The sequence below is a fragment of the Patella vulgata genome, chromosome 8 (genome assembly GCF_932274485.2).
Source record: "Patella vulgata chromosome 8, xgPatVulg1.2, whole genome shotgun sequence".
NCBI lineage: Eukaryota > Metazoa > Mollusca > Gastropoda > Patellidae > Patella > Patella vulgata.
The window spans coordinates 40,967,548-40,994,866 of record NC_065886.2 but is presented as its reverse complement, the minus strand read 5'-3'; the positions used below and the strand labels follow the sequence as shown (position 1 = coordinate 40,994,866).

Here is a 27,319-nt window from a genome sequence, read left to right as displayed (position 1 = left end):
TTTTTGTAAAAGAGAAGTTTATTATATAAAAATAGATAATAAAGTACATGTGGCAATAAACAAATTGAATTTAAAAACCAAACACACCCAATGGGTATTCAATAAAACAATTTCGTTTTCAAAAGTGTACCAGGAAAACACGTCTGACGAGACGAAATATTGACGATTGCGATTTTAATTTTTTTTTAGAAAAGGGAAATTTTTAATTTAGTATTAATATTTATTTTTTTTAGAAAAAAGCACATTTGAGACACACTTCAAAAACATATATAAACGCATTTCGTTTCAGTAAACGCCATATTTGTATCTAAGCTAAAAGAAATCATTGTGAACAGTAATATTGTTAAGCGACATACATGGAAGAGTCATATATAAACGCATTTCGTTTCAGTAAACGCCATATTTGTATCTAAGCTAAAAGAAATCATTGTGAACAGTAATATTGTTAAGCGACATACATGGAAGAGTCATAGCAATAAACTGAATCATTAAGGATTATTCCCTTAAATACAGATATACATAAGAAAAATTGTATCCTTAAAGGTAGTTCTTAACAGTCATCACTACAGATAACATAACGGATACGCCAGCGGTGACAGCAGTTACACCAGCGGTGCCAGTAGTTGTTCCTGAAAAAGAAAACGTTAAAATTTCAAAAGTAGGCTATCTATAGTTTGAAAGGATTTGTAATACCTTTCAAACTGCAATATAGTGAAAGTTTAATTTCTAAAAGGAATATCAATTTGAGAATGGTTCAGTATTTACAAATGTATGATTAAATAATAATTAGTCAGCATTCGGCATCCTCTGTAAAATCTTCTGATGGGCCTTTTCATATTCTGATTGAATCCAAGTCGAAAGATTTGCTACCGGTGATATTTGATTGTGTTTTATTAAAGGGGCATTATGTAAGATTAGATAAACTGATAGTTCTCGCTATAATAGTTCAAAAAATAGATAATGAAAAAGGAATATGTTGAATACAATACAGTATAGCCTCGAGTGTCATTGTTACCGTTGTTACGATAATAAACAAAGTCTCGGTTATCCATTTTTACGTTAAATCATCAAAACGTATTTAAATCTACTTAATATCAAAACCATCCGATGACATCTAGAGTTGATTATGATCTTGGTAAGTTAATTAATGTCTAATTAATAATTTAGATAATATTTAAGACCTAATGCCTATTTAATTAAATGTCGCCTTTATTAGCCCGATAGGTGCATACAAATAAGGCATAATTATTGTGTTGGCATAAATCGCAAACAAATGAGAATTCCTTTCTTGGTAATTAAAAGAGTTTATAATACTGAAACCGAGACCGTTATAGTAACGGATTAACAATATGTAATCTAGTTTGAAGGACGTATTAGTTCGCACCAAGTTTAGGACAACTAATCTTTTTTTTGTTAATTGTAGTGCAGGCATAAAAAGTAGATGTGTACTCACCACAATCGACATGTGGGTGGTTCCTTACATATTCGTCAAAATGAGACTTGAAACTTCCACTGAAGCAATCAGCATTTATCAAACAGGCTTTATAATTTCTAATCAGCCTGCAATACATTATTAATAACATTATTATTTTAAACTGGGCACTTACAAGGAGCTAAAAACAAATATCCGAGTTTGTTGAAATGGAGTGGGCTCCTGTCTCTACAGCTGTCAGAATTCGGGGCAAGTGTAAATCCAGTCAAGTTTATAAATATTGTTCACACACAATTAAATCTAGCCCACATTTCATGGAGGTATTATATTCAGTAGTGCATCAGTCCACAATGCAGACAGTTAAAGAATTACTTCCCCTGTAATAGAAACTCGTAACCGTTCTACGGTTATTGCTTTAGAAAATTTAAATACCACCCTTCAAAATGTCCCTGTTTCCAGTGGCTCTGGTTCTCGTGCCCTTTGGTACGTTACGTCATCCAGAGATCTACTACAGGAGTTGTACTGACCATGGCTTTTTAAATGAAATAAAATGAAAAGAAGTTTAACGTCCACTCGACACAAACTAGGTCATTCCAGACTAACATATGGTTTAATTTTATTTCATTAATTCGCTTACACGTAGGGGTCTTCAGTAGTGGGAGGAAACTCGAAGACCTGGAGAAAACCCACGATGATGGACAGGCGACCCTACTCCTTGTCACGCACAAGCGGGGAATCGAAAGAATGATTTGACAGTATAAGAACCATTGACTGTTGGAACTCGAAATAAGAGTAGGCCACAGCGGCGCTGTCGGGCAACATTTCCGTCATAACACACTGCTTGACGTATCATGGCGTAGTCCAGTCTACACAAACTCGAGTGGAACAGACAAGCTGGACGATCAACCTGATTTAATTTCTTTTATATAGTTATCTGATTTTCGATTTCACACCCGAATTATAGAGAGAGAGAGAGAAATGGGGTTTAACGTCCACACGACACAAACTAACATATGACTTAATTTTATTTCAATAATTCGCTTGCGCGTAGGGTCTTCAGCAGTGGGAGGAAACCGGAGGACCCGGAGAAAACCCACGAGGTTGGACAGACAACCCTACTCCTTGTCACGTACAACCGGGGATTCGAAACCACGCCAGTCGACTCAAAGACAGACTTTATGATACAGCGCGCGCACACTAACCATTCAGCCATCCAACCCCCCACCCGAATTATAAGATGAATGACTATATTATTCAATTTACTTGCAAGCTTCGCTATTGGTGTATGTCCCAGCTTTAATATCACAAAACGATGCCAGTATGGTTTTGCACCTTGGGGCTGCCGTGTTGGAAGAGATTATATCTATAATTAAAGAAATATATGTATTTTAATATCACTAGTTCATAATACACGCTTTGATAAAGTACCATTGATTAGCCTTAAAATTTCGAGAGGTGAACATATTTTTTTGTTGTTGTTTTGTTTCGGGGTAATCTGGACTGGGATCTGTGATCCAGCGCGTTTGTCATACTCCAAGGGATGTTATGAATAATCTCTTAAAAAACAGCTAATGAAGAAGGTTGCATCGAAGTCTATGATCGCGGCTTTTGCATGTCGCGTTATCAGTTACTTAGAACTTGGAATCGTTTTATGAAATGGGAACGCCCTCTCACCACTCTATTGCCATTTGACTTCAGAGTGTAAGATTCATCCCCGGGTGCTGTTTCACAAAACATTAAAACATGATCCGAGCTTGAGATTCTGTTACGACACAGACACAGACAAGATTGAATAAAAGTTGAAACCCGGACGCATGACTTCGATGTTTTAAATATCCCAAGATTCTTGTAAATAGTAAATGAATAAAAGTTAATACAAAAACTGGTTTGGATACACTGTGTTTGAATCCATTCAAAGAGTGCAGATGGTAAATCACCGCGGCGATTCACCCATACGCATAAAGGTAGGGTGGTCCACAGCTTCAACTATGTGTGCTTATAAAATCTGAACCTACTTAAACAAACATCATTTAAGAGCTAAATCTGCATATTGCAGGTCTTTCTTTGGGCCTTAAATGTTATATACATTATTAATTAGACATTTAATATTAACCTGCCAAAACTATAATCAACTCTCGATGCCATCGGATGACTCCAATTTTAAGTTGTAAAAAATAGATATTTCTTTTCTTGGTATACATGTATCTAGATTGAAACCGAGATGGTTATTGTCCCGGATTAATAATAATGTAGTCTAGTTTTAAAGGCGTAGTAGTTCATACTAAGCCTCCTTTGAATTGTAGTATAGGCATAAAAAGTAAATGTGTACTTGCCACAATCGAATTGTGTGTGGTTCCTTACGTATTCTTCAAAATGAGACTTGTAACTTCCTCTGAAGCAATCAGCATTTACCAAGCAGGCTTTATGATTTCCAAGCAATCTGCAATACATTATTAATGACATTCTTATTTTCCGCTCAGATATCAGTTTTTTTGTAATGGGTTGGGCGCGGGTATCAGAATTCGGGTCAAGTGTAAATCCAACAAAGTTTTAAAAAAATGTTGTTCATACACCGTTAAAACTAACAGCTCTTTATCCAGTTTTCTTAATTCTTCGTTCTTAATTCATAGTCCTTAATTCTTATTTCTTCATTTGTAATGGGTTGGGCGCGGGTATCAGAATTCGGGTCAAGTGTAAATCCAACAAAGTTTTAAAAAAATGTTGTTCATACACCGTTAAAACTAACAGCTCTTTATCCAGTTTTCTTAATTCTTCGTTCTTAATTCATAGTCCTTAATTCTTATTTCTTCATTTGTTGTATTTCGACATTTGTATACTAAAAATAAAATGTGTATCTTAAAATCAATATTGTTTAGAAATCAGACATCAGATTTGTAAATTTTGTAAACGCACCAATGTTCAATTCTCTCTCAAAAAAATTCCCAACATTTCTACAGATTAGGAATGTTGAAAATCACAATTTATATTCAATCCTTTTGGTATAAAATGTTAGTAAGTGGCTCAGTGAGTAAGACTTTAGCGGCATTGATCCCGGCATTGGCCGAAAAAGTTCATCGGGATTTTCTGGCGTGGTTCCCCCTAGACAGTGATGCCGGACAGAGGGTCTGGCAAGGGACAAATGGTCGTTCGGATGAGACAAAAGCCACGTAAAAGAATCCTTGACAGTTGGAATTCGAATAAGAGTAAGCCGCCTCGACATTGTCGGGCAAAATGTCCCTCAAAGCACACTGCTTGGACTTCATTAGATAAATCCCATTTAATTTCATTTATATAGTTATCTGATTTGTGGATTGTTCGATTACAACCCAATCATTATGCATGACTATTTTCACTTTACCTGCAAAATTCACTATTGCTGGCTCTTCCACCTTGAAAGTCACAAGTTGATGCTGCGGTGGTGTTGCACTCTGCAAATTAAAGAAACGTATTTATTTTAATTACACTCTGATAAAACTAGTTCATAATACACGCTTTGATAAGTACAATTATGTTCGCCTTAAACTTTCGATAGGCGAACATTGGTTTTTGGTGATCTGGATACGGATCTGTAAACTTGCGCGTTTGTCATATCTTGAAGCAGTTATTTAGAATTTGTATTCGTTTGAACACATTTTAAGAAATTTGAACGCCCTCTCACCCATTTTATGGCAATTTGTGGAAGATTCACTCCCGGGTGCTGTTTTGCAGAATATGATCACATGATCCGAGCTTGAGATCTTGCTGCGACACAGAAACGCCCAAGGTTGAATACAATAGAAAATGAGTGCAAATGAGTAAAATCGCTGGGGCGATTCGCCCGCATTCAGGGTGGTCCACAGCTTCAAATGTGCGCGCTTAAAAAATCTAAATATTAAAATATTTATCAACGAAATCTTTAAATAGTACCTCCTTTACGCGTGTTACGAACTTGATCAAAACATTTGATGAATTCTATGATTTTATTTTTCTTAATGTCGTTTTCATTAGCCCTTTAGTTACAGACAAGTAGGGTATTTAATATAATCCATTTCATCCATTCTTAAACATACATTATGCAAGAGTTAAATCTGCCTATTACTGGTCAAATTATTAATCATTAATTAACTTATCAAGACCATAATCAGCTCTCGATGCCATCGTTAGCCTGCGATATTTAGTGGATTTGAATGTTTTGTGATGGATGGAATAAACGTAAAAATGGATAACCGAGACATTGTTTATTATTGTAACAAGGGCAGTAATGACGACCGAGGCTAGCCTAAAATTGAATGGCTAATATATAGTTTTCAGAGTGAAGCAACTTGACTGAAATTGTCAGTATATTTTCTTTCCATTATCTATTTTTTAACTATTATAGCGAGAACTGTCACCTCTTTATATAAGCTTACCTAATGTCCCTTTAATTAAATGTGAAATAATTATTTTTCTGGATTAATTGGTAAAAAAATAGATATTTCTTTTCTTGGTATATCTAGATTGAAACCGAGATGGTTATTGTCCCGGATTAACAATAATGTAGTCTAGTTTTAAAAGCGTAGTAGTTCATACTAAGCTTCGTTTTAATTGTAGTGGAGCATACAATGTAACTGTGTACTTGCCACAATCGAAGTGTGTGTGGTTCCTTACATATTCTTCAAAACCAGACTTGTAACTTCCACTGAAGCAATCAGCATTAACCAAACAGGCTTTATAATTTCTAAGCAACCTGCAATACATTATTAATTTGATTCTTATTTTCCGCTCAAATGTCAGAGTTGGTTGTTATGGAGTGGGCTCAGCTCTCAGAATTCTGGCCAAGTGTAAATCCAGCAAAGTTTAAACATATCGTTCATACACAGTTAGAAGACTTAACAGCTCCTTATCCAGTTTTATTAATTCTTGGTTCTTAATTCATAGTCCTTAATTCGTATTTCTTCATATGTTGTATTTCGACATTTGTATACTAAAATTAAAATTGGAATCTTAAAATCAATATTTTTAAAGAAATCAGACATTTGTCATATCAGATTTGTAAAATAAATGTGACAATGCATTATGTTTTCATGATCGCGTAAACGCACCACTGTTTAATTCTCTCAAATTCTGCAGATTAGGAATGTTGAAAATCCCAATTTACATTGCAATCATTTGGTATAAAATGTGGCATTTATAAATCAATGGGAGTCGCGGTGGCTCAGCGAGTAAGACTTTGGCTCGCATGATTGATCCCGGTGTTGGAATAAAAAATTCATCTGGACTTTCTTGCGTGGTTCCCCCTTGTCATTGCTGAATCACAGAGGGCCTGACAAGGGGCAATATATTGTAGTTCGGATGAGACTAAAGACCAAAGTCCCGTGCACGTAAAAGAACCTTTGACAGGAGCCTAATAAGAACAGGCCGCCGCGACGCCTGTTGGACAGAATGTCCCTCAAAGTACATTTCTTTGCGTTTTTCAATTTACACTAACTCGGATGGAGCAGACAAGTTGGATGACCTATGGAAGACCAAACAGCTCTTTATTCAGTGTTCTTAATTCTTAATTCATCGCACTTAATTCTTATTTCTTCATTTATTGACATATTTCGACATGTGTAGGCCTACACTATATAAAAATAACAGTTGAATCTTAATATTAAAATTTGTATCTTAAAATTAACATTTGTATCGTAAAATCAATATTCGTTTTTGTTTTTTAAATCAGACATTTTTCATATCAGATTTGTAAATTGTATTTTTTGTTTAACTTAATTGTATTTTGATATGAAAATAAAATGTATTTTAGAAAATCAAAACATTCAATGAAAAACAAATCTCGAACTACAAATTACCAAATACAAATCTTGCAAAACATTTGTCAAAAAACATTTCTCCAAATTCATCGAACCGGAAAGCTTGCGGTGAGACGAAATCAATCTGACATACAATTAGTCAACATACAATAATACGTAATCTTATGAGTATTGAACTCTGTTTAGTGAGGGGAGGGGGGAATATTTAAAAGTCAAAATACGCGTCTTAATTAATACGGAATTCAAGATATCGTGTAATGCATCACAGGAATGTATTTTTCTATCGCTCTTTGAATATACGAGTATTAGTAATTTCCTGGGGCACATTCATGATTATATAATTCGGAAGGGATGAATCCCCTTTCGTTTGAGCAAAGTAATATGTCGCTATCAAAAAAATCTAATTACTAAAAATAGACTACTCTCAATTTATGTAATTTATTGATGGCTCGGATTAGCCCAACAGTTAGTATATAAACATAACTCAACTGATTAGCCACGCAATTGATTTCACTAAAGTCACGGCCATCGAGCGATTCCTCATTATTGTATGGGGACTTATTGTATGCTAGGTTCATTTAGGCTCGATGAATTTGGAGAAATGTTTTTAGACAAATGTTTTGCAAGTTTTGTATTTGGAAATTTGTTGTTCGAGATTTCAGATGAAATGTAAATGCAATGTTTTGATTTCGTAAAATAAATTTTATCTTTACATTAAAATACAATTAAATTAAACAAAATGACAGATCCGGATTTGTAAAATAAATATTGATTTTAAGATGCAAATGTTTATTATAGCATACAAATGTCGAAATACGACAACAAATTAAGAAATAAGAATTAAGGACTATGAATTAAGAAAACTGAATAAAGCTCTGTTTGGTCTTTCATAACGATCAACCTCATTTAATTTACTTTATATAGTTATCTGGATTTGTGGATTTATTGATTTCACAACCTAATTATAATATGAATGACTATTTTCACTTTACCTGCAAAATTCACTATTGGTGTATCTTCCAGCTTCAATACCACAAGTTAATGCCGCTGTGGTGTTGCACTCTGCAGAGTTTGTATCTTAAAATTAAAGAAACGTACCTATTTTAATTACACTCTGATAGAACTAGTTCAGAATACAGGTATTGGTAAGTACAATTACATTCGCCTTAAACTTTCGAGAGGTGAACATGGGTTTTCGAGAGGTGAACATATTTTTTTGTTGTTCTTTTGTTTCGGGGTAATCTGGACTGGGATCTGTGATCCAGCGCGTTTGTCATACTCCAAGGGATGTTATGAATAATCTCTTAAAAAACAGCTAATGAAGAAGGTTGCACCGAAGTCTATGATCGGGGCTTTTGCATGTCGCGTTAACAGTTACTTAGAACTTGGAATCTTTTATGAAATGGGAACGCCCTCTCACCACTCTATTGCCATTTGACTTCAGAGTGTAAGATTCATCCCCGGGTGCTGTTTCACAAAACATTAAAACATGATCCGAGCTTGAGATCCTGTTACGACACAGACACAGACAAGATTGAATAAAAGTTGAAACCCGGACGCATGACTTCGATGTTTTAAATATCCCAAGATTCTTGTAAATAGTAAATGAATAAAAGTTAATACAAAAACTGGTTTGGATACACTGTGTTTGAATCCATTCAAAGAGTGCAGATGGTAAATCACCGCGGCGATTCACCCATACGCATAAAGGTAGGGTGGTCCACAGCTTCAACTATGTGTGCTTATAAAATCTGAACCTACTTAAACAAACATCATTTAAGAGCTAAATCTGCATATTGCAGGTCTTTCTTTGGGCCTTAAATGTTATATACATTATTAATTAGACATTTAATATTAACCTGCCAAAACTATAATCAACTCTCGATGCCATCGGATGACTCCAATTTTAAGTTGTAAAAAATAGATATTTCTTTTCTTGGTATACATGTATGTAGATTGAAACCGAGATGGTTATTGTCCCGGATTAATAATAATGTAGTCTAGTTTTAAAGGCGTAGTAGTTCATACTAAGCCTCCTTTGAATTGTAGTATAGGCATAAAAAGTAAATGTGTACTTGCCACAATCGAAATGTGTGTGGTTCCTTACGTATTCTTCAAAATGAGACTTGTAACTTCCTCTGAAGCAATCAGCATTTACCAAGCAGGCTTTATGATTTCCAAGCAATCTGCAATACATTATTAATGACATTCTTATTTTCCGCTCAGATATCAGTTTTTTTGTAATGGGTTGGGCGCGGGTATCAGAATTCGGGGCAAGTGTAAATCCAACAAAGTTTTAAAAAAATGTTGTTCATACACCGTTAAAACTAACAGCTCTTTATCCAGTTTTCTTAATTCTTCGTTCTTAATTCATAGTCCTTAATTCTTATTTCTTCATTTGTAATGGGTTGGGCGCGGGTATCAGAATTCGGGTCAAGTGTAAATCCAACAAAGTTTTAAAAAAATGTTGTTCATACACCGTTAAAACTAACAGCTCTTTATCCAGTTTTCTTAATTCATAGTCCTTAATTCTTATTTCTTCATTTGTTGTATTTCGACATTTGTATACTAAAAATAAAATGTGTATCTTAAAATCAATATTGTTTAGAAATCAGACATCAGATTTGTAAATTTTGTAAACGCACCAATGTTCAATTCTCTCTCAAAAAAATTCCCAACATTTCTACAGATTAGGAATGTTGAAAATCACAATTTATATTGCAATCCTTTTGGTATAAAATGTTAGTAAGTGGCTCAGTGAGTAAGACTTTAACGGCATTGATCCCGGCATTGGCCGAAAAAGTTCATCGGGATTTTCTGGCGTGGTTCCCCCTAGACAGTGATGCCGGACAGAGGGTCTGGCAAGGGACAAATGGTCGTTCGGATGAGACAAAAGCCACGTAAAAGAATCCTTGACAGTTGGAATTCGAATAAGAGTAAGCCGCCTCGACATTGTCGGGCAAAATGTCCCTCAAAGCACACTGCTTGGACTTCATTAGATAAATCCCATTTAATTTCATTTATATAGTTATCTGATTTGTGGATTGTTCGATTACAACCCAATCATTATGCATGACTATTTTCACTTTACCTGCAAAATTCACTATTGCTGGCTCTTCCACCTTGAAAGTCACAAGTTGATGCTGCGGTGGTGTTGCACTCTGCAAATTAAAGAAACGTATTTATTTTAATTACACTCTGATAAAACTAGTTCATAATACACGCTTTGATAAGTACAATTATGTTCGCCTTAAACTTTCGATAGGCGAACATTGGTTTTTGGTGATCTGGATACGGATCTGTAAACTTGCGCGTTTGTCATATCTTGAAGCAGTTATTTAGAATTTGTATTCGTTTGAACACATTTTAAGAAATTTGAACGCCCTCTCACCCATTTTATGGCAATTTGTGGAAGATTCACTCCCGGGTGCTGTTTTGCAGAATATGATCACATGATCTAAATATTAAAATATTTATCAACGAAATCTTTAAATAGTACCTCCTTTACGCGTGTTACGAACTTGATCAAAACATTTGATGAATTCTATGATTTTATTTTTCTTAATGTCGTCTTCATTAGCCCTTTAGTTACAGACAAGTAGGGTATTTAATATAATCCATTTCATCCATTCTTAAACATACATTATGCAAGAGTTAAATCTGCCTATTACTGGTCAAATTATTAATCATTAATTAACTTATCAAGACCATAATCAGCTCTCGATGCCATCGTTAGCCTGCGATATTTAGTGGATTTGAATGTTTTGTGATGGATGGAATAAACGTAAAAATGGATGACCGAGACATTGTTTATTATTGTAACAAGGGCAGTAATGACGACCGAGGCTAGCCTAAAATTGAATGGCTAATATATAGTTTTCAGAGTGAAGCAACTTGACTGAAATTGTCAGTATATTTTCTTTCCATTATCTATTTTTTAACTATTATAGCGAGAACTGTCACCTCTTTATATAAGCTTACCTAATGTCCCTTTAATTAAATGTGAAATAATTATTTTTCTGGATTAATTGGTAAAAAAATAGATATTTCTTTTCTTGGTATATCTATAGATTGAAACCGAGATGGTTATTGTCCCGGATTAACAATAATGTAGTCTAGTTTTAAAGGCGTAGTAGTTCATACTAAGCTTCGTTTTAATTGTAGTGGAGCATACAATGTAACTGTGTACTTGCCACAATCGAAGTGTGTGTGGTTCCTTACATATTCTTCAAAACCAGACTTGTAACTTCCACTGAAGCAATCAGCATTAACCAAACAGGCTTTATAATTTCTAAGCAACCTGCAATACATTATTAATTTGATTCTTATTTTCCGCTCAAATGTCAGAGTTGGTTGTTATGGAGTGGGCTCAGCTCTCAGAATTCTGGCCAAGTGTAAATCCAGCAAAGTTTAAACATATCGTTCATACACAGTTAGAAGACTTAACAGCTCCTTATCCAGTTTTATTAATTCTTGGTTCTTAATTCATAGTCCTTAATTCGTATTTCTTCATATGTTGTATTTCGACATTTGTATACTAAAATTAAAATTGGAATCTTAAAATCAATATTTTTAAAGAAATCAGACATTTGTCATATCAGATTTGTAAAATAAATGTGACAATGCATTATGTTTTCATGATCGCGTAAACGCACCACTGTTTAATTCTCTCAAATTCTGCAGATTAGGAATGTTGAAAATCCCAATTTACATTGCAATCATTTGGTATAAAATGTGGCATTTATAAATCAATGGGAGTCGCGGTGGCTCAGCGAGTAAGACTTTGGCTCGCATGATTGATCCCGGTGTTGGAATAAAAAATTCATCTGGACTTTCTTGCGTGGTTCCCCCTTGTCATTGCTGAATCACAGAGGGCCTGACAAGGGGCAATATATTGTAGTTCGGATGAGACTAAAGACCAAAGTCCCGTGCACGTAAAAGAACCTTTGACAGGAGTCTAATAAGAACAGGCCGCCGCGACGCCTGTTGGACAGAATGTCCCTCAAAGTACATTTCTTTGCGTTTTTCAGTTTACACTAACTCGGATGGAGCAGACAAGTTGGATGACCTATGGAAGACCAAACAGCTCTTTATTCAGTGTTCTTAATTCTTAATTCATCGCACTTAATTCTTATTTCTTCATTTATTGACATATTTCGACATGTGTAGGCCTACACTATATAAAAATAACAGTTGAATCTTAATATTAAAATTTGTATCTTAAAATTAACATTTGTATCGTAAAATCAATATTCGTTTTTGTTTTTTAAATCAGACATTTTTCATATCAGATTTGTAAATTGTATTTTTTGTTTAACTTAATTGTATTTTGATATAAAAATAAAATGTATTTTAGAAAATCAAAACATTCAATGAAAAACAAATCTCGAACTACAAATTACCAAATACAAATCTTGCATAACATTTGTCAAAAAACATTTCTCCAAATTCATCGAACCGGAAAGCTTGCGGTGAGACGAAATCAATCTGACATACAATTAGTCAACATACAATAATACGTAATCTTATGAGTATTGAACTCTGTTTAGTGAGGGGAGAGGGGAATATTTAAAAGTCAAAATACGCGTCTTAATTAATACGGAATTCAAGATATCGTGTAATGCATCACAGGAATGTATTTTTCTATCGCTCTTTGAATATACGAGTATTAGTAATTTCCTGGGGCACATTCATGATTATATAATTCGGAAGGGATGAATCCCCTTTCGTTTGAGCAAAGTAATATGTCGCTATCAAAAAAATCTAATTACTAAAAATAGACTACTCTCAATTTATGTAATTTATTGATGGCTCGGATTAGCCCAACAGTTAGTATATAAACATAACTCAACTGATTAGCCACGCAATTGATTTCACTAAAGTCACGGCCATCGAGCGATTCCTCATTATTGTATGGGGACTTATTGTATGCTAGGTTCATTTAGGCTCGATGAATTTGGAGAAATGTTTTTAGACAAATGTTTTGCAAGTTTTGTATTTGGAAATTTGTTGTTCGAGATTTCAGATGAAATGTAAATGCAATGTTTTGATTTCGTAAAATAAATTTTATCTTTACATTAAAATACAATTAAATTAAACAAAATGACAGATCCGGATTCGTAAAATAAATATTGATTTTAAGATGCAAATGTTTATTTTAGCATACAAATGTCGAAATACGACAACAAATTAAGAAATAAGAATTAAGGACTATGAATTAAGAAAACTGAATAAAGCTCTGTTTGGTCTTTCATAACGATCAACCTCATTTAATTTACTTTATATAGTTATCTGGATTTGTGGATTTATTGATTTCACAACCTAATTATAATATGAATGACTATTTTCACTTTACCTGCAAAATTCACTATTGGTGTATCTTCCAGCTTCAATACCACAAGTTAATACCGCTGTGGTGTTGCACTCTGGAGAGTTTGTATCTTAAAATTAAAGAAACGTACCTATTTTAATTACACTCTGATAGAACTAGTTCAGAATACAGGTATTGGTAAGTACAATTACATTCGCCTTAAACTTTCGAGAGGTGAACATGGGTTTTTGTTTAGGGGTGACCTTGATTGGGGTCTGTGAAGCTGCGCGTTTTTCATACTCTAACGGAGATTATGAAGCATCTCTTGAAAGCAGTTATTTAGAACCTGGACTCGTGTGAACACATTTTAAGAAATCGGAACCCCTTCTTACTCATTTTATGGCAATTTGTTTTTAGAGTGGAAGATTCACTCCCGGGTGCTGTTTTACAGAACATGATCACATGATCAAACTTGAGATCCTGCTACGACACAAACACACACAAGGCCGAATAAAAATCGAATCACGGAAGAGTGACTTCGGTGTTTTAAATACCCCATGATTCTTCAAAATAGTAAATAAAACTGGTTTGGATACACTCGTTTGTATTCACCCAAAGAGTTCAAATAGTAAAATCACCGGGGCGATTCGCCCATGGTAGGTCGGTCCACAGCATAAAATTTAAATTTGTGTGCTAATAAAAACTAAACCTGCTAATGAATGATGCATCTCTAATGACAGATTCCCGAATGGAAACAATTCAGTCACGGGCAAACATTCGACCATAATAGGCATTCTTGTCGTGACCTTATTCATTCTCCTATTCTTCAGTGAAGGCCTTAAAAATATCTTCTTTACGCGGATGGTGATAGATGGAGCCTAGCATTAAGACGGGTGTATTGCACGAATAAAATGAATAGTTAGACCTTTTATGCTCCTTGGCGCCGTCGCACGTCTAAAAATAAAATATATATTTGAGTAACTTCCTTGTTGAATCAATCTGATTAAAACACATATCCTATTTCGTTTCGTTTTTTATAGTTCAAAACTATATTTGTCTGTACTACACTAGGATCTGGAAAAGTTGTTATATAACATGAGTTCTGGATAGCGTGAGGTATTAGTCAATGAAACCATCTGCTACGGCGACTTCTTGGCGTTCCATGCACGGAACTGTGAGTAAACCACTAGAAACGTCAGGCTGATTGATTAATCAATGTCTAACGTCATAGGGTCAAAAGCCGATTGTACGACCCCTGACGCGACCTTCCAGTAAAACTGGTCAGATCTCCATGTAGTGTAAGCCATCGAAAGTATAAAAAACGAAACGAAATATAAATCTGTATTCTAATCAGATTGTTGTTGAATAATATATAATAATATATAATACAAGCCAACAGTGAGGCTGATGTCCCGCGCCGAAATCCCAAAATAAATAGATGACACATATTAATTAATTGCACATTTATTTTTTTCAAAAGTATCAAGCAATCAAACTGATTATTAACTATACACCGAGTTTCATCACTCTATCAGATAGAATCAAAGTTTTCTTGTCCCAAAGCATCGACCAATGAAATTGTTTAGCCCAGTTTAGCTTTAGCTCGAAATGTTAATCATTGAACTCAGTCAAGATATTCAACTAATGAATATCTACATGAAGTTTAAACATTCTACAACAATTAAAAGCAGAGTTGTTACGTTCCAAAGTCTTGACCAATCAAATTGCTTATCGCTCCTTAGCTTAAGCGGAAAATTCTCATCATCGAACTTAGTCAAGGTGATGATATAATGAATCTATACTCGGAGTTTCATCACTCTCACTTAATTATAACCAAAGGTATCGTGACCCAAAGCATTAACCAATCAGATTGCTTAGCTCTGCTTACAGTATGCAGACAATATCTATCACCGAACTCCACCAAGACATTCGCCTAATGAATGCCTACGCCAAGTTTGAATATTCTACCTCAATTAAAAAGAGAGTTATTGTGTTCCAAAGTCTCGACCAATCAAAGTGCTTATCTATGCTTACCCAAGCAGAAAATGCTCTGACGTCAATCACGGAAAAAATCAAAACGAGGCTGCAGATATGGATAAATGTTAATTCGTTTTTTATTTTGATATATTTTTCCTTTGTAAAATTATTCAGAGTGACTTTTAAAATTTCTCAGGGCCAAAAATATTCTAATATTAACGTTATTTTTCATATTAAAACAACTTGTTGCGATAGTATTCTCCTTTAAGCAACATCAAAGTTTCCAATTAATCGTTCCAGGGTATGGGGATTAGCTCTTCCCGAGAACATTTTGAAAATTTAAAAACCGCCATTGCGTTTTTCTGCTATTCGAGCCCGTGAATTAAGCAACTTCAAAGTTTTCAATCTGTTTGCAACCGAAATCCTATTCTATGCCAACTTCAATTCCAACCATCCAATCAAACTGTCGAAGCTGCATTCACAAATAATAATCGATGCCCGAAAAATGTCCCATAAAGTAAGAATGGCTCCAATCAAAATGCTTTAATCCACAAATTCGTGGTATTCAAGAAAGTTAAAAACAGTGTTTTTTTATTAAATTTCGGACACTTTATTTGCCATCTAGATGAAATATTAATTTTTGTTTTCACCCTACCTGCCCCTTGTAATAGGCATTATGAATAAATTCTCGACAAGTTCGAATCAATGTAGAACAGGTAGCCTACATATTCTCGACAAAATCATTAAATGACTTCAACGATTTTAGAAGCGGCGTTTTATACGCCCACATTTTCATGTGGACGTATATTGTCGTCACTCCTGTCCGCTCACAATTGTTTGTGGACACTCAACAGGTCACAATTTTTAACCGATTTCAAAGAAACTTGAAATATAGGTTTATCTCCCTATGATCTCGGTTCCTTTCGATATTGGCATGTATCGGACCGTAACTTTATGGATTATGGCCCCTGCTTGTGGGCCCTATAGAGGTCACAATTTTGATCTGATTTTGTTGAAATTTGAAATGTAAATTTATAACCCAAAGATCTCGGCTCCCTTCAATATTCGCGCATATCAAACCGTAACTTCCTGAATTATGGCCCCTGATTGTACGAAAAATCACGTTTTTTAGCTTGCGGACCCTATGGAAGTCACCATTTTATTCCGATTTAAGAAAAACGTTTGAATATATCACCGTTACACCTTAATGACGGCTTTGTTCAAATTTCGTGAAAATCAGACCAAAACTGACGGGACAAAATGGTCGCCCCTCGAACGCAAACAGTGTAAAAATTATAGACCCTCTAGAGCTCAGAATTTTGATCTGATGTTGATGAAACTTGAAATACATGTTTATAAACCAAAGATCTTCGTTTCTGTCGATATTTGCGCATACCGCATCGTAACTTCCTGAATTATGGCCCTTGACTGTTTTAGCTTGTGATCCCTCTATTATCTGATTTAAAAAAAAAACATTCGAATATGTCACCGTTACACGGTATTGTTGGTTGAGTTCGAATTTCATAAAAATCGGACCAAAACTGCTAGACAAAATGGACGCCCCTCGTACACAATTTGTGGACCCTCTCCAGGTCACAATTTTGATCTGATTTTGATTAAACTCGAAATGCATGTTTTATAACCCAAAGATCTTGGATCTTTTCGATATTCGGGCATATCGGATGGTAACTTCCTGAATTATGGCCCCTGATTGTATGAAAAATCATTATTTAGTTCGTGATCCATCTTGATTCACAATTATTATCCGATTTAAAAAAAAACGTTCGAATATATCACCTTTACACCGTAATGTTTAATGAAATTGAATTTCTTGAAAATCGGACCAAAATTGTCGGACAAAATGGCCGCCCCTCGTCCGCAAATAGTGTATAACATCTGGTATATCAAGGTTGTGTACCCTCTAGAGGTCACAATTTTGATCTGATTTTGATGAAACTTGAAATATACTATTCAAAAAAAGTAGGGGATATTTGATTTTGGGGGCATAATACTAAAATATGCAAATGACTACGAAAAAAGTCACTATAGAACCTAACAGAAGAAACATTTCCAGTTACATGTGACGCCCAAACGCACCAATAGCTTCCGCTTGGAATGCAGGTGATGCTTGGGATCATCATGGGGGTCCAACCCAAGATTTGCACGACTCTGACTTTGAATGTTACAGTCATTGTGGCATTGAATTTCAGGGTGGAAACATCAGTTTAATTGTTTTAGTGACCAGAAAACAAATTTTGATATGCGTCGGCTTACCCAAAATGAAAGGTTACGTGCCCTTGGCATGCTACAGATCGGCACAACACAGGCGGTTGTGGCGCGGACGATGAATGTTTCTCAGTCTGTCATAAGCAGGCTATGGTCCAGATACCGTGATACACAATCTGTACAGGACAGACCACGCTCAGGTCGACAAAGGGCGACAACTCAAGCCCAGGATCGATTTATCCGTACCTTGGCCTTGAGAAATCGTGTCATCACAGCAAATCAGATCAGCGCTCGTCTTCAAACAGACACTGGTGTGAGAGTGAGTGGCCAGACGATTCGGAATCAACTGCATAGGGGTCACCTTCGCGCCCGACGTCCTCGCGTGATCCCTTGTTTGAGAGATCATCACATTCAGGCAAGACGTCGTTGGTGTAGGGATCGTCAACACTGGGATAATCGACGCTGGAGCAATGTGATGTTTTCAGATGAGTCAAGGTTCACTGTTGATTTTTTGGACAGACGTAGGAGGGTGTGGCGTCGTCGAAACGAGCGCTTCCAAGACGTTAACGTCATCAGACATGATCGATTTGGGGGTGGTTCTGTTATGGTGTGGGGAGGCATCACTGTTGCTGGAAGAACGGCTTTACATGTTGTTGCAGGGCGTGTTACAGGCCAGTACTACCGGGACAACATCTTGGCAGTCCATGTTGTGCCGTTCGCACGACGTCATGGCCGCCGTTTCATCTTCCAGGGTGACAACGCAAGATGTCACAGGGCCAGGATCGTTACAGGTTACCTCCAACAACAGAACATCTCCACATTACCTTGGCCAGCACTGAGTCCCGACCTCTCCCCCATCGAGCATGTCTGGGACATGCTTGGACAGAGGTTACGTCAACGTCAACAACGTCCTGCCAATGTCCAAGAACTTGCTGCTGCGTTGCAACAGGAATGGGACAATCTGGACCAAAATGACCATAGACGTCTCATTAGGAGTATGCCACGTCGGATCAATGCTTGTTTGGCAAACAGAGGAGGATTTACCCGTTACTGACTTGGTTGTGATGCTGTGGTAACTTTGCTGTTTGACCCCGGGTATCATTTTACCCTTATAATGGTCAGTCTGTGCCTTACTTAGTCTAACGATCATTTGGAATAAATCGATGAATGTGAACTTCATTTCATTTTGTCATTTGTTTCTTCGTCAGTTTCATTAGGTGACTTTAATAACACTTAAAAATCAAATATCCCCTACTTTTTTTGAATAGTATACATATTTATAACCCAACGATCTTGGTTCCTTTTGATATTCGCCCATATCGGATCGTAACTTCCTGGATTATGGCTCCTGATTGTTCGAAAAATCACATTTTTAGGTTGCACATTGTTTTTTTCCGATTTTAACAACCGTTTAAATATATCAACATTCCACCATAGTAAAGGTTGAATTCGAATTTCGGGAAAATCGAAATGAAACTGCCTGACAAAATGGCCGCACTTTGTACGCAAATTGTGTAAAAGTATGCAATATGAATTTTGTGGACCCTCTAGGGGTAACAATTTTTATCCGATTTTGATGGAACTTAAAACATATTTTTATATCCCAAAGATCTCAGTCCCTTTCTGGATTATTGCCCCTGACTGTACAAAAATCCCCGTTTGTTATTAGCTTGTTCTCTATCCATCTCTTGCGAAATGTGGGCGTATCATTCCTGGCAGCCGCTGGTTATATCTCTAATCAACCGAGTACAGTGTTATATAAAGTTATAGAAATTTGTTCAAACTGTTTGTGTTCCCAACGGGCACGATCGAATGACAATCGTAGGCGTAACTGAAAATGCCATAAGCTTGAATAAAATTGTGCCTTTGCGCTAGCATGTATATGAAATATTAAATTATAACAGTAAACTGTTTCCCTTCCATCTACCATTTATTTGTGTTCCCAACAGGCACGATCAGGTGACAACCAACCGTATGTTTAACTGAAAATGCCATAGTCTTGTAATGTTTTTTGAAAATTGAGCCTTGCGCTGGAATGTAAATGAAATACTAAATAATAACGGCAAACACTTAATCTTGCATCACGGTCTAATTCCAACCGTCGCTTAACGGATGTATGCTATTGTACGGTATGCATTTTCCGCATCATCGGTAATTCGCCCTAGAGATCGTGTTGGAGAAATATATTATATAATGACTGTTTATTGGGATATTCGGTGTTCTGCCAGGGGATTTTTGAATGACTATGTACATTTAACTATATAGCAACTAATCAGCGAAACCATCAAATGTATGATCACAATTATTATTTAAATATCTACCTGGGATTCTTAAGGTTGAAGACAGTGTGATATAGAAATTCTGATTGACAATCCATTCCGAGATGTTTAAATACTATCTTTATAAAAGGAATCGCATTTTTGCGTAGCAAACTAGTCATTTTTATTACAAAAACTCTTGATAGTGTGAACGTATGGGTAACTGTTTTGCTGTAACGGCTCGTGTTTCCTTCGGCTTTTACCACGGTTAGGCCATATTTCGTGGTTAATTTCGAGTGCTGCACTAATTAATTAAGTATTCGTTACAAGACGAAAGTTGAAATTTCAATGTAACCAAGGGTATAAACTCTTTTTGGTGACAAAAAAATCTCCCGCTGCAACACCCGAGGTGCTGATCAACTTTTGAACAGGTTAAAAAAAGGTTTATATAACACAACAATCCAACTTAGCAATACTTTAATTGTTTATGAATGATGCTTTTAATGGTAAGTCTTAAATATTTTAAAATAAGTTCCAAATATAGCCTGTGGAGCGCTCTACCGTATGCATAAACTCTGTGCTAATAAAAACTGAACCTATTTATGTGCATGTTTATTCTCAAATTAAATGGCAAATTCTCGAATAATCGCAATCCATTCATGAACTCAATGGTATGTAACAGCGTTTGTAATACGGTAGGCAGAAAAAAGGAGATGTGTACTCACCACAATCGACATGTGGGTGGTCCCTTACATATTCTTCAAAATGAGACTTGTAACTTCCACTGAAGCAATCAGCATTTACAAAACAGGCTTTATAATTTCTAATCAACCTACAATACAATTTTAATAACTAATAACATTCTTATTTTGAACTGATCACTTACCAGGGGCTTTAAACAGTTTCTGCTCAAATATCAGGGTTTGTGTAATGGAGTGGGCTCATCTCTCTACAGCTGTCAGAACTGTAAATCCAGTAAAGTTTTAAAATAGTGTACACACACAATTCATGGTGGTAGTATATTTTTGTCTACCTTGTATGGCTTTTTAAACGCAATTAAATGGGATGTAATGTAATACAGGCCTGCACCGACTGGGCTAATGAAGAGGGACATACGCCATACATTGTAGCATGAGAGAATTTATGCCCGAATAACTGTCAAGGGTTCTTTTACATGTATGACACCTTGGTATTTCGGCCCATTCGAACGACTATACACTGTCCTTTGCCATGTCCACCGTCCTGTTGCTGTCTTTATGGTATAAGGAATAAATATGCAAAGTTCCAAGATGATCCATTCAAAATTGCAGCCTGTAGACGATAAATACAAAAACTGGGTGTGCCTTTGCCCGTGGAGTTTGGATATGGAAACAATATAAATAGGTACCATCCTGTTATTGAAATCACAACATCAATAGTTGTCGTCCTTAGGGTATAAGGAATAAGTATAGCAATTGCCAACATAATCCATTCAGAATTGTGGCTTTTGTGCCTTAAAGGCAAAAATTGAGCTTGGCTCTGCCCCTGGGGGTCGGGGCATTCACCAAAATCAATAGTTGATGCCCTTAGGCTATGAAGAATACATATGCCAAGTACCAAGTTGATCCATTCAGAATTCTTGCCTGTAAACGATAAACATAAAGATTGGGCATGGCTCTGCCCCTGGGGGTCGTGACATGCAGTTGTCGTCCTTAGGCTATAAGGAATACATATCCCAAGTTTAAAGACAATCCATTAAGAATTGTGGCCTGTAGGCAACTCACAGAGACACAAAGAAAAAATGGGTGTGGCTCTGCCCCTGGGGGTTGGGCAATCACCAAAAAAACAAATGGGGCATCCTTAGGGAAAAGGAACAGATATGCAAAGTTTCAAAAGGAAATGTTAAGAATTGCGGCCTGTGGGCGACACAAAAGGCACACAAATTTTGGGCGTGACTCTGTCCCAGGGGGTCGGGCATGCACCAAAAATAATAGAGGTCAGGGTATAAGGAATAAGTATAAAAAAGTTTTCAAGAAGATCGATTAAGCATTGCAGGCTGTAAGTGGCACACAGACACAAAAAAAGAAAATGGGTGTGGCTCTGGTCCTTGGGGCTGCGCATTCACCACAAACAATAGGGATGTTCCTTAGGATAGAAGGAGTATATATGCAAAGTTTCAAGGTGATACGTTAAGAAATGCGGTCTGTAGATGACAAACAATGAATACAAGAAATGGGCGTGGCTCTGCCACTGGGGGTCGGACATGCACCAAAAACACTTGGGATCATCCTTAGGGTATAAGGAATTCATATGAAATTTTTTCAAGATGTTCAATTAAGAATTGTGGCCTGTAGGCGACACACAGACACACAAGGTCAGCCTTAGGGTATAAGGAATAAGTATAAAAAAGTTTTCAAGAAGATCGATTAAGCATTGCAGGCTGTAAGTGACATACAGACACACAAAAAGAAAATGGGTGTGGCTCTGGTCCTGGGGGCTGGGCATTCACCACAAACAATAGGGGTGTTCCTTAGGATAGAATGAGTAAGTATGCAAAGTTTCAAGGTGATACGTTAAGAAATGCGGTCTGTAGATGGCAAACAATGAATACAAGAAATGGGCGGGGCTCTGCCACTGGGGGTCGGGCATGCACCAAAAACAATAGGGGTCATCCTTAGGGTATAAGGAATTCATATGGAATTTTTTCAAGATGATCAATTAAGAATTGTGGCCTGGCTCTGCCCCTGGGGTTTGGGCATGCATCCCAAACGATAGGGATGTTCCTTAGGGTACAAAGAATAAGTATGCAAAGTTTCGAGATGATGCGTTAAGAAATACGGCCTGTAGACGACAAACAAATACAAGAAATGGGCGTGGCTATGCCCTTGGGGATCGGGCATGCACCAAAAACAATAGGGATCATCCTTAGGGTATAAGGAATAAGTATGTAAAGATTCAAGGTGATAACTTAAGAATTGTGGCCTGTAGCCGACACACAAAAAGAAAATGGGCGTGGCTCTGCCCCTGGGGTAGGGCATGCACCCCAAACTATAGGGTTGTTCCTTAGTGTACAAAGAATAAGTATGCAAAGTTTCAATATGATACGTTAAGAAATGCGGCCTGTAGATGACAAACAAAGAAATACAAAAAATGGGCGTGGCTCTGCCCCTTTGGGTCGGGCATGCACCAAAAACAATAGGGATCATCCTTAGGGTATAAGGAATAAGTATGTGAAGTTTGAAGATGATCACTTAAGAATTGTGGCCTGTAGACGACACACACACACAGACAGGGGCGACGGCAATATACGTCCACATTCATAATGTGGACGTATAAAAAATTGAAAAGAAATAAAAGTAGCTGCATTGATCAAATATGTAGTGAATTGTTTATTGAAAGTATTGATATTCTATTGCCTCTTATGGTTACAATTTTAATTCAATTTATGATAGTGGTTGTTATCCGGAATGCTGGCAAGAAAGCATATTAGTTCCTGTACCCAAAGCAGGTGATTTTAATATACTGGACAACTATAGGGGAATTTCAATAATGTCAACTTTTTCAAAAATCTTTTCTATCATTCTAAATCATAGACTGTACACTTGGTGCGAAAGCAATAATAATTTAGATGAAACTCAGTTTGGATTTAGAAAAGATAAAGTACAATTGATGCTCTTTTTATTCTTAATGGGATAAGACAATCGCCAAAAAATATATTGTGCTTTTATAGATCTGCGTAAAGCTTTTGATACAGTAAACAGAAATCAGTTGTATAAACATAATTCAATCGGTGTAAGCTCTAAAATGGTAAATATAATCAAATCAATGTACAGTAAAGTGAGCTGTTTAAAGGCGAATTATCTACGTCATTTCTTAGTATGTCAGGAGTTAAACAAGGCGAATCACTGTCCCCGCTTTTATTTTTAATATTTATTAACGACCTAAGATAGTTTTTATTCAACGATGATACAAATTTTATACACCTAGAAAATATCATTATATATTCATTACTCTTTGCAGACAATACTACCCTCTTAGCTACGAAACCGGAAACTTTACAATTACTTTTAAATAAATTTATCCAGTATTGTATAATTTGGAATGGGATTATTTAATTATGTATTTATATATGAATTTATTTTTCAGTGATATGAGTATACAATAGAGTATATAAAGGTGGGAGGAGGGTTATATATTGTATACTATTATCTATGTATATATAAATTACAGCATACTATTTATATCTGTATGTTTTTGGCTATAGCAAACATTTTGCTTCGCCTGTAATATTTATACTAGCAGGATTAAAGTGTATATTATGATTTTAAAAATAAATTTTACAGTTTAATATATAAGAACAACCAATCAAATCTGTTTTTCTTTTTTTATAAACAATATTTTTATTCAGGATGTCTGAATGGGATTGGGGAACCGGCTTAGCCTATGTAAAACCCCTCTCCCTAATGCAACATTAAATGATAAATCTAAGTCGCTATAGTTGATTTAAGAGCAACCAACGAAATTGTTAATGCAACATTAAATGATAAATCTAAATGGCTATAGTTGAACCCGAAGTCGGTCGGTAACCTGGAGGTTTTGAATTTGATCCCAGTGTTCATCGGGATTTACCGGCGCCCCGCCTCCCCCTTCCCTTGTCAGTTGCGTCATAGGTGTTCGGATGTGACCAAACCAAAGACCGCGGTCCCGTGAATACGTATGTGTGAAAGTTAAATAACCCTTGACAGTTCAATTTCGAATAAGAATGGGCCGCAGATTCGCTGCCATTTCCCTCATAGCACACTGCTTGCCGTATTATGGCGTATTTCAGTTTTCATTAGCCCGGAATAGAGCAGAAAAGTTGGACCATCCACCTCATTTAATTTCTTTTACATAGTTATCTTATTTTGGATTTTTCGATTTCACACCCCAATTATATGAATGACTATTTTCACTTTACCTGCAAGCTTCGCTATTGGTGTAATTTCCACCCTCAACCTCGCAAGTGGATGCCACTGTGTCGTTGCACTCTGCGGCTGTCATGCCGTAGGAGTTTATACCTATAATAAAAGAAACGTATTTATTTTAATAGAACTAGTTCAGATTACAAGTACAGTTGTATTAGCATGAACATTTCGAGAGGATTTTTGTTTCGGGGTTATCTGGAATGGAGTCTGTGAACCTGCGCATTTGTCATATTCTTACAGAGGTTATGCACACATTTCGGGACATTGGAACATCTCGCTCATTTTATGGACATTTGACTTCAGAGTGGAAGATTCAATCCCTGGTGAAGTTTCCACAGAACGTAATCACATGATCTGGGATTGAGATCCTTCTGCGGCATAGACTGCTAAATGGACACATGACACCATTAATTCCAACGCCAAAGATATTAGTAGTCTTTCCAACGCCTTGCATAGTTACGTTGGTTACGTTGTTTACGGTTTGTGTATCTTAAGATTTCAGTGGTGAACCTCATAAAAAAACTTTAGAGCAAGCCGTTGCCACAGGTTGCTCCATCGGTGGTAGAAAGCGTTTAACCCCAAGAAAATTTGGGATAAAGTTAGAGCCGGTCAAATTAACATTAGCGTCAATGGGGAAATTAATGATTATTGTGGCCAATTAAAAGGCCAACAAAAAAGTGACTTCGATGTTTTAAATATCCTCTGATACTCCAAAGTAATAAGTAATAGAGTTAATACAAAAAACTGGTTTGGATATACGCGAGTTTGCATTCACTCAAGGTATGTAAATAGTAAAATCATATATTTGATAAAAAAAAAATGCAAATAATAAAATATATATATATATATATATATATATATATATATATATATATGTAAAGTTAATAAAATATTCTGCTCTCAGGTAAAATGTATATAGAAATATGAGGCTTTTAGAAAGAAAAAAATAATTTCATCTTAGCTAACGCTTTCACCCACTACGCGGATCATCGGGCATTTAATAATGATATAGTAATGGCGTTATTATAATACATATGACAACAATAATATCAAGTATTTAATAGTTATAATTATGCCGCATTTTATTTTCTAGCAAATTATTATCCAACCAGTTGAGTTTATATAACTTTTCTCTTATGAACGTAGGCGAAGATTTGGTCAAAGGGGAATACCCTAAATTTTCCCGCTCCAATATATGCATATAACCGACATTTCTTATTTAATGCAGTAGTATATTCTCTCTATATGTTTTCTATTATGCCGGGGCATTGAAACGTTGGCGGAGATTTGGTCAAAGGGAATACTCTAAATTTTCACGTTTTGAATTAAGTTTGCAAACCTGGGGGTTTCGGTTCGATCCTGGTGTTGGCCGAGCAAGTTCATCGGGATTTTCCCGTGTGATTCCGGCTTGTCAGTGGTGCAGGGATGAAGGCCTAGAAAGGGACAAAGTATAGTCCGTTCGGGTGGGACAAAAACTCGAGGTTCCGTGTACACATTACGTGCTCGTAAAAGAACCCGTCACAGTTGGAATTCGAATCAAGAGTAGGCCGTAGCGCCGTTTTCCTGGTAAAATATCTCATTGCGCACTGTATGGCGTATGCCTGTCTTCTTTAGCCGTTTTCGGTAAAGAAAACATTGGTACGCTAAAAATTTAATTTCATTCAGACAGCTAATTGCAACATCTCCAGTTAAGTCATTTTTATAATGTTGTTATATCATTATCACTAATTTTCCACCTTTTTTAATAAGAATTCCAAGCTTATTTACGAAAATTGTCTAAAGGAACAACACATAAAAAAGTGTCTTATAATCATTAAATTTATTGTCCAGTACTTACCAAACAAAATCGTTAGAAATAATCCACACTTCATTTTCCTTGGGTATGTAAAGTTGCTCCTGCACTCTCAACCAACAGTTTGAATGTTTTATCTTTTTATGGTATCAACAATCCCGACATGCCCAAAACATTTGCGGGTATATTAAAGCTGTAATCCCGTTTCTTAATTTTTTCAACAGTTATTGAATCAACGTATTGAATAGTCGACCAAGATGAACAGTGTTAGATTTTTATGGTTTTGTTACAACCAAAACAGCCGCCGTTTTGCTCGGCAGCTTTCGAACAGATACGATATTGCCTCTTTTAATAAGGTCCGCACCCCCCCCCCCCTCCGAGAACATTTTGGCACATATCTAAGAGGTTGACTAGGCAAAACATTTTCAGTAAAAATCTTATAAATTTTCAGTAAAAAAAATCACACCGAAATGTCCTCTTGAAATACTAGCAGAGAAAGAGCAAGTAGTGGTTTTTGACACTTGAGGAAACACCGGAAGAGTAACATTACTATTAGTATTATTATTTTTTACCGCACTAATGCCATCGTGCCATCGTCAATTTCGTTATTATT

The 27,319-nt window shown here is 36.1% G+C and overlaps 1 protein-coding gene across 4 annotated transcripts; it reads right to left on the bottom strand.

The window, feature by feature from the left end:
* LOC126829818 (uncharacterized) lies at window positions 1–26,939 on the bottom strand. 4 transcript variants are annotated; one of them, XM_050559953.2, is made up of 14 exons: window positions 26,752–26,939; window positions 24,908–25,007; window positions 20,697–20,803; window positions 13,556–13,640; window positions 11,394–11,500; window positions 10,292–10,361; window positions 9,280–9,386; window positions 8,193–8,277; window positions 6,031–6,137; window positions 4,791–4,860; window positions 3,766–3,872; window positions 2,696–2,795; window positions 1,454–1,560; window positions 1–629 (listed from the first exon to the last, which is right to left on the bottom strand). In XM_050559953.2, the coding sequence occupies exons 1-14, from the start codon at window positions 26,783–26,785 to the stop codon at window positions 538–540; spliced, it is 1,278 nt and encodes a 425-aa protein (XP_050415910.1). In that variant the 5' UTR covers window positions 26,786–26,939; the 3' UTR covers window positions 1–537. The 4 variants fall into 4 exon arrangements, with proteins under 4 accessions (XP_050415910.1, XP_050415911.1, XP_050415919.1 ...); XM_050559954.2 differs by lacking the exons at window positions 3,766–3,872; window positions 4,791–4,860; XM_050559962.2 differs by lacking the exons at window positions 3,766–3,872; window positions 4,791–4,860; window positions 6,031–6,137; window positions 8,193–8,277.
* Between the last annotated feature and the right edge of the window lie 380 nt (window positions 26,940–27,319).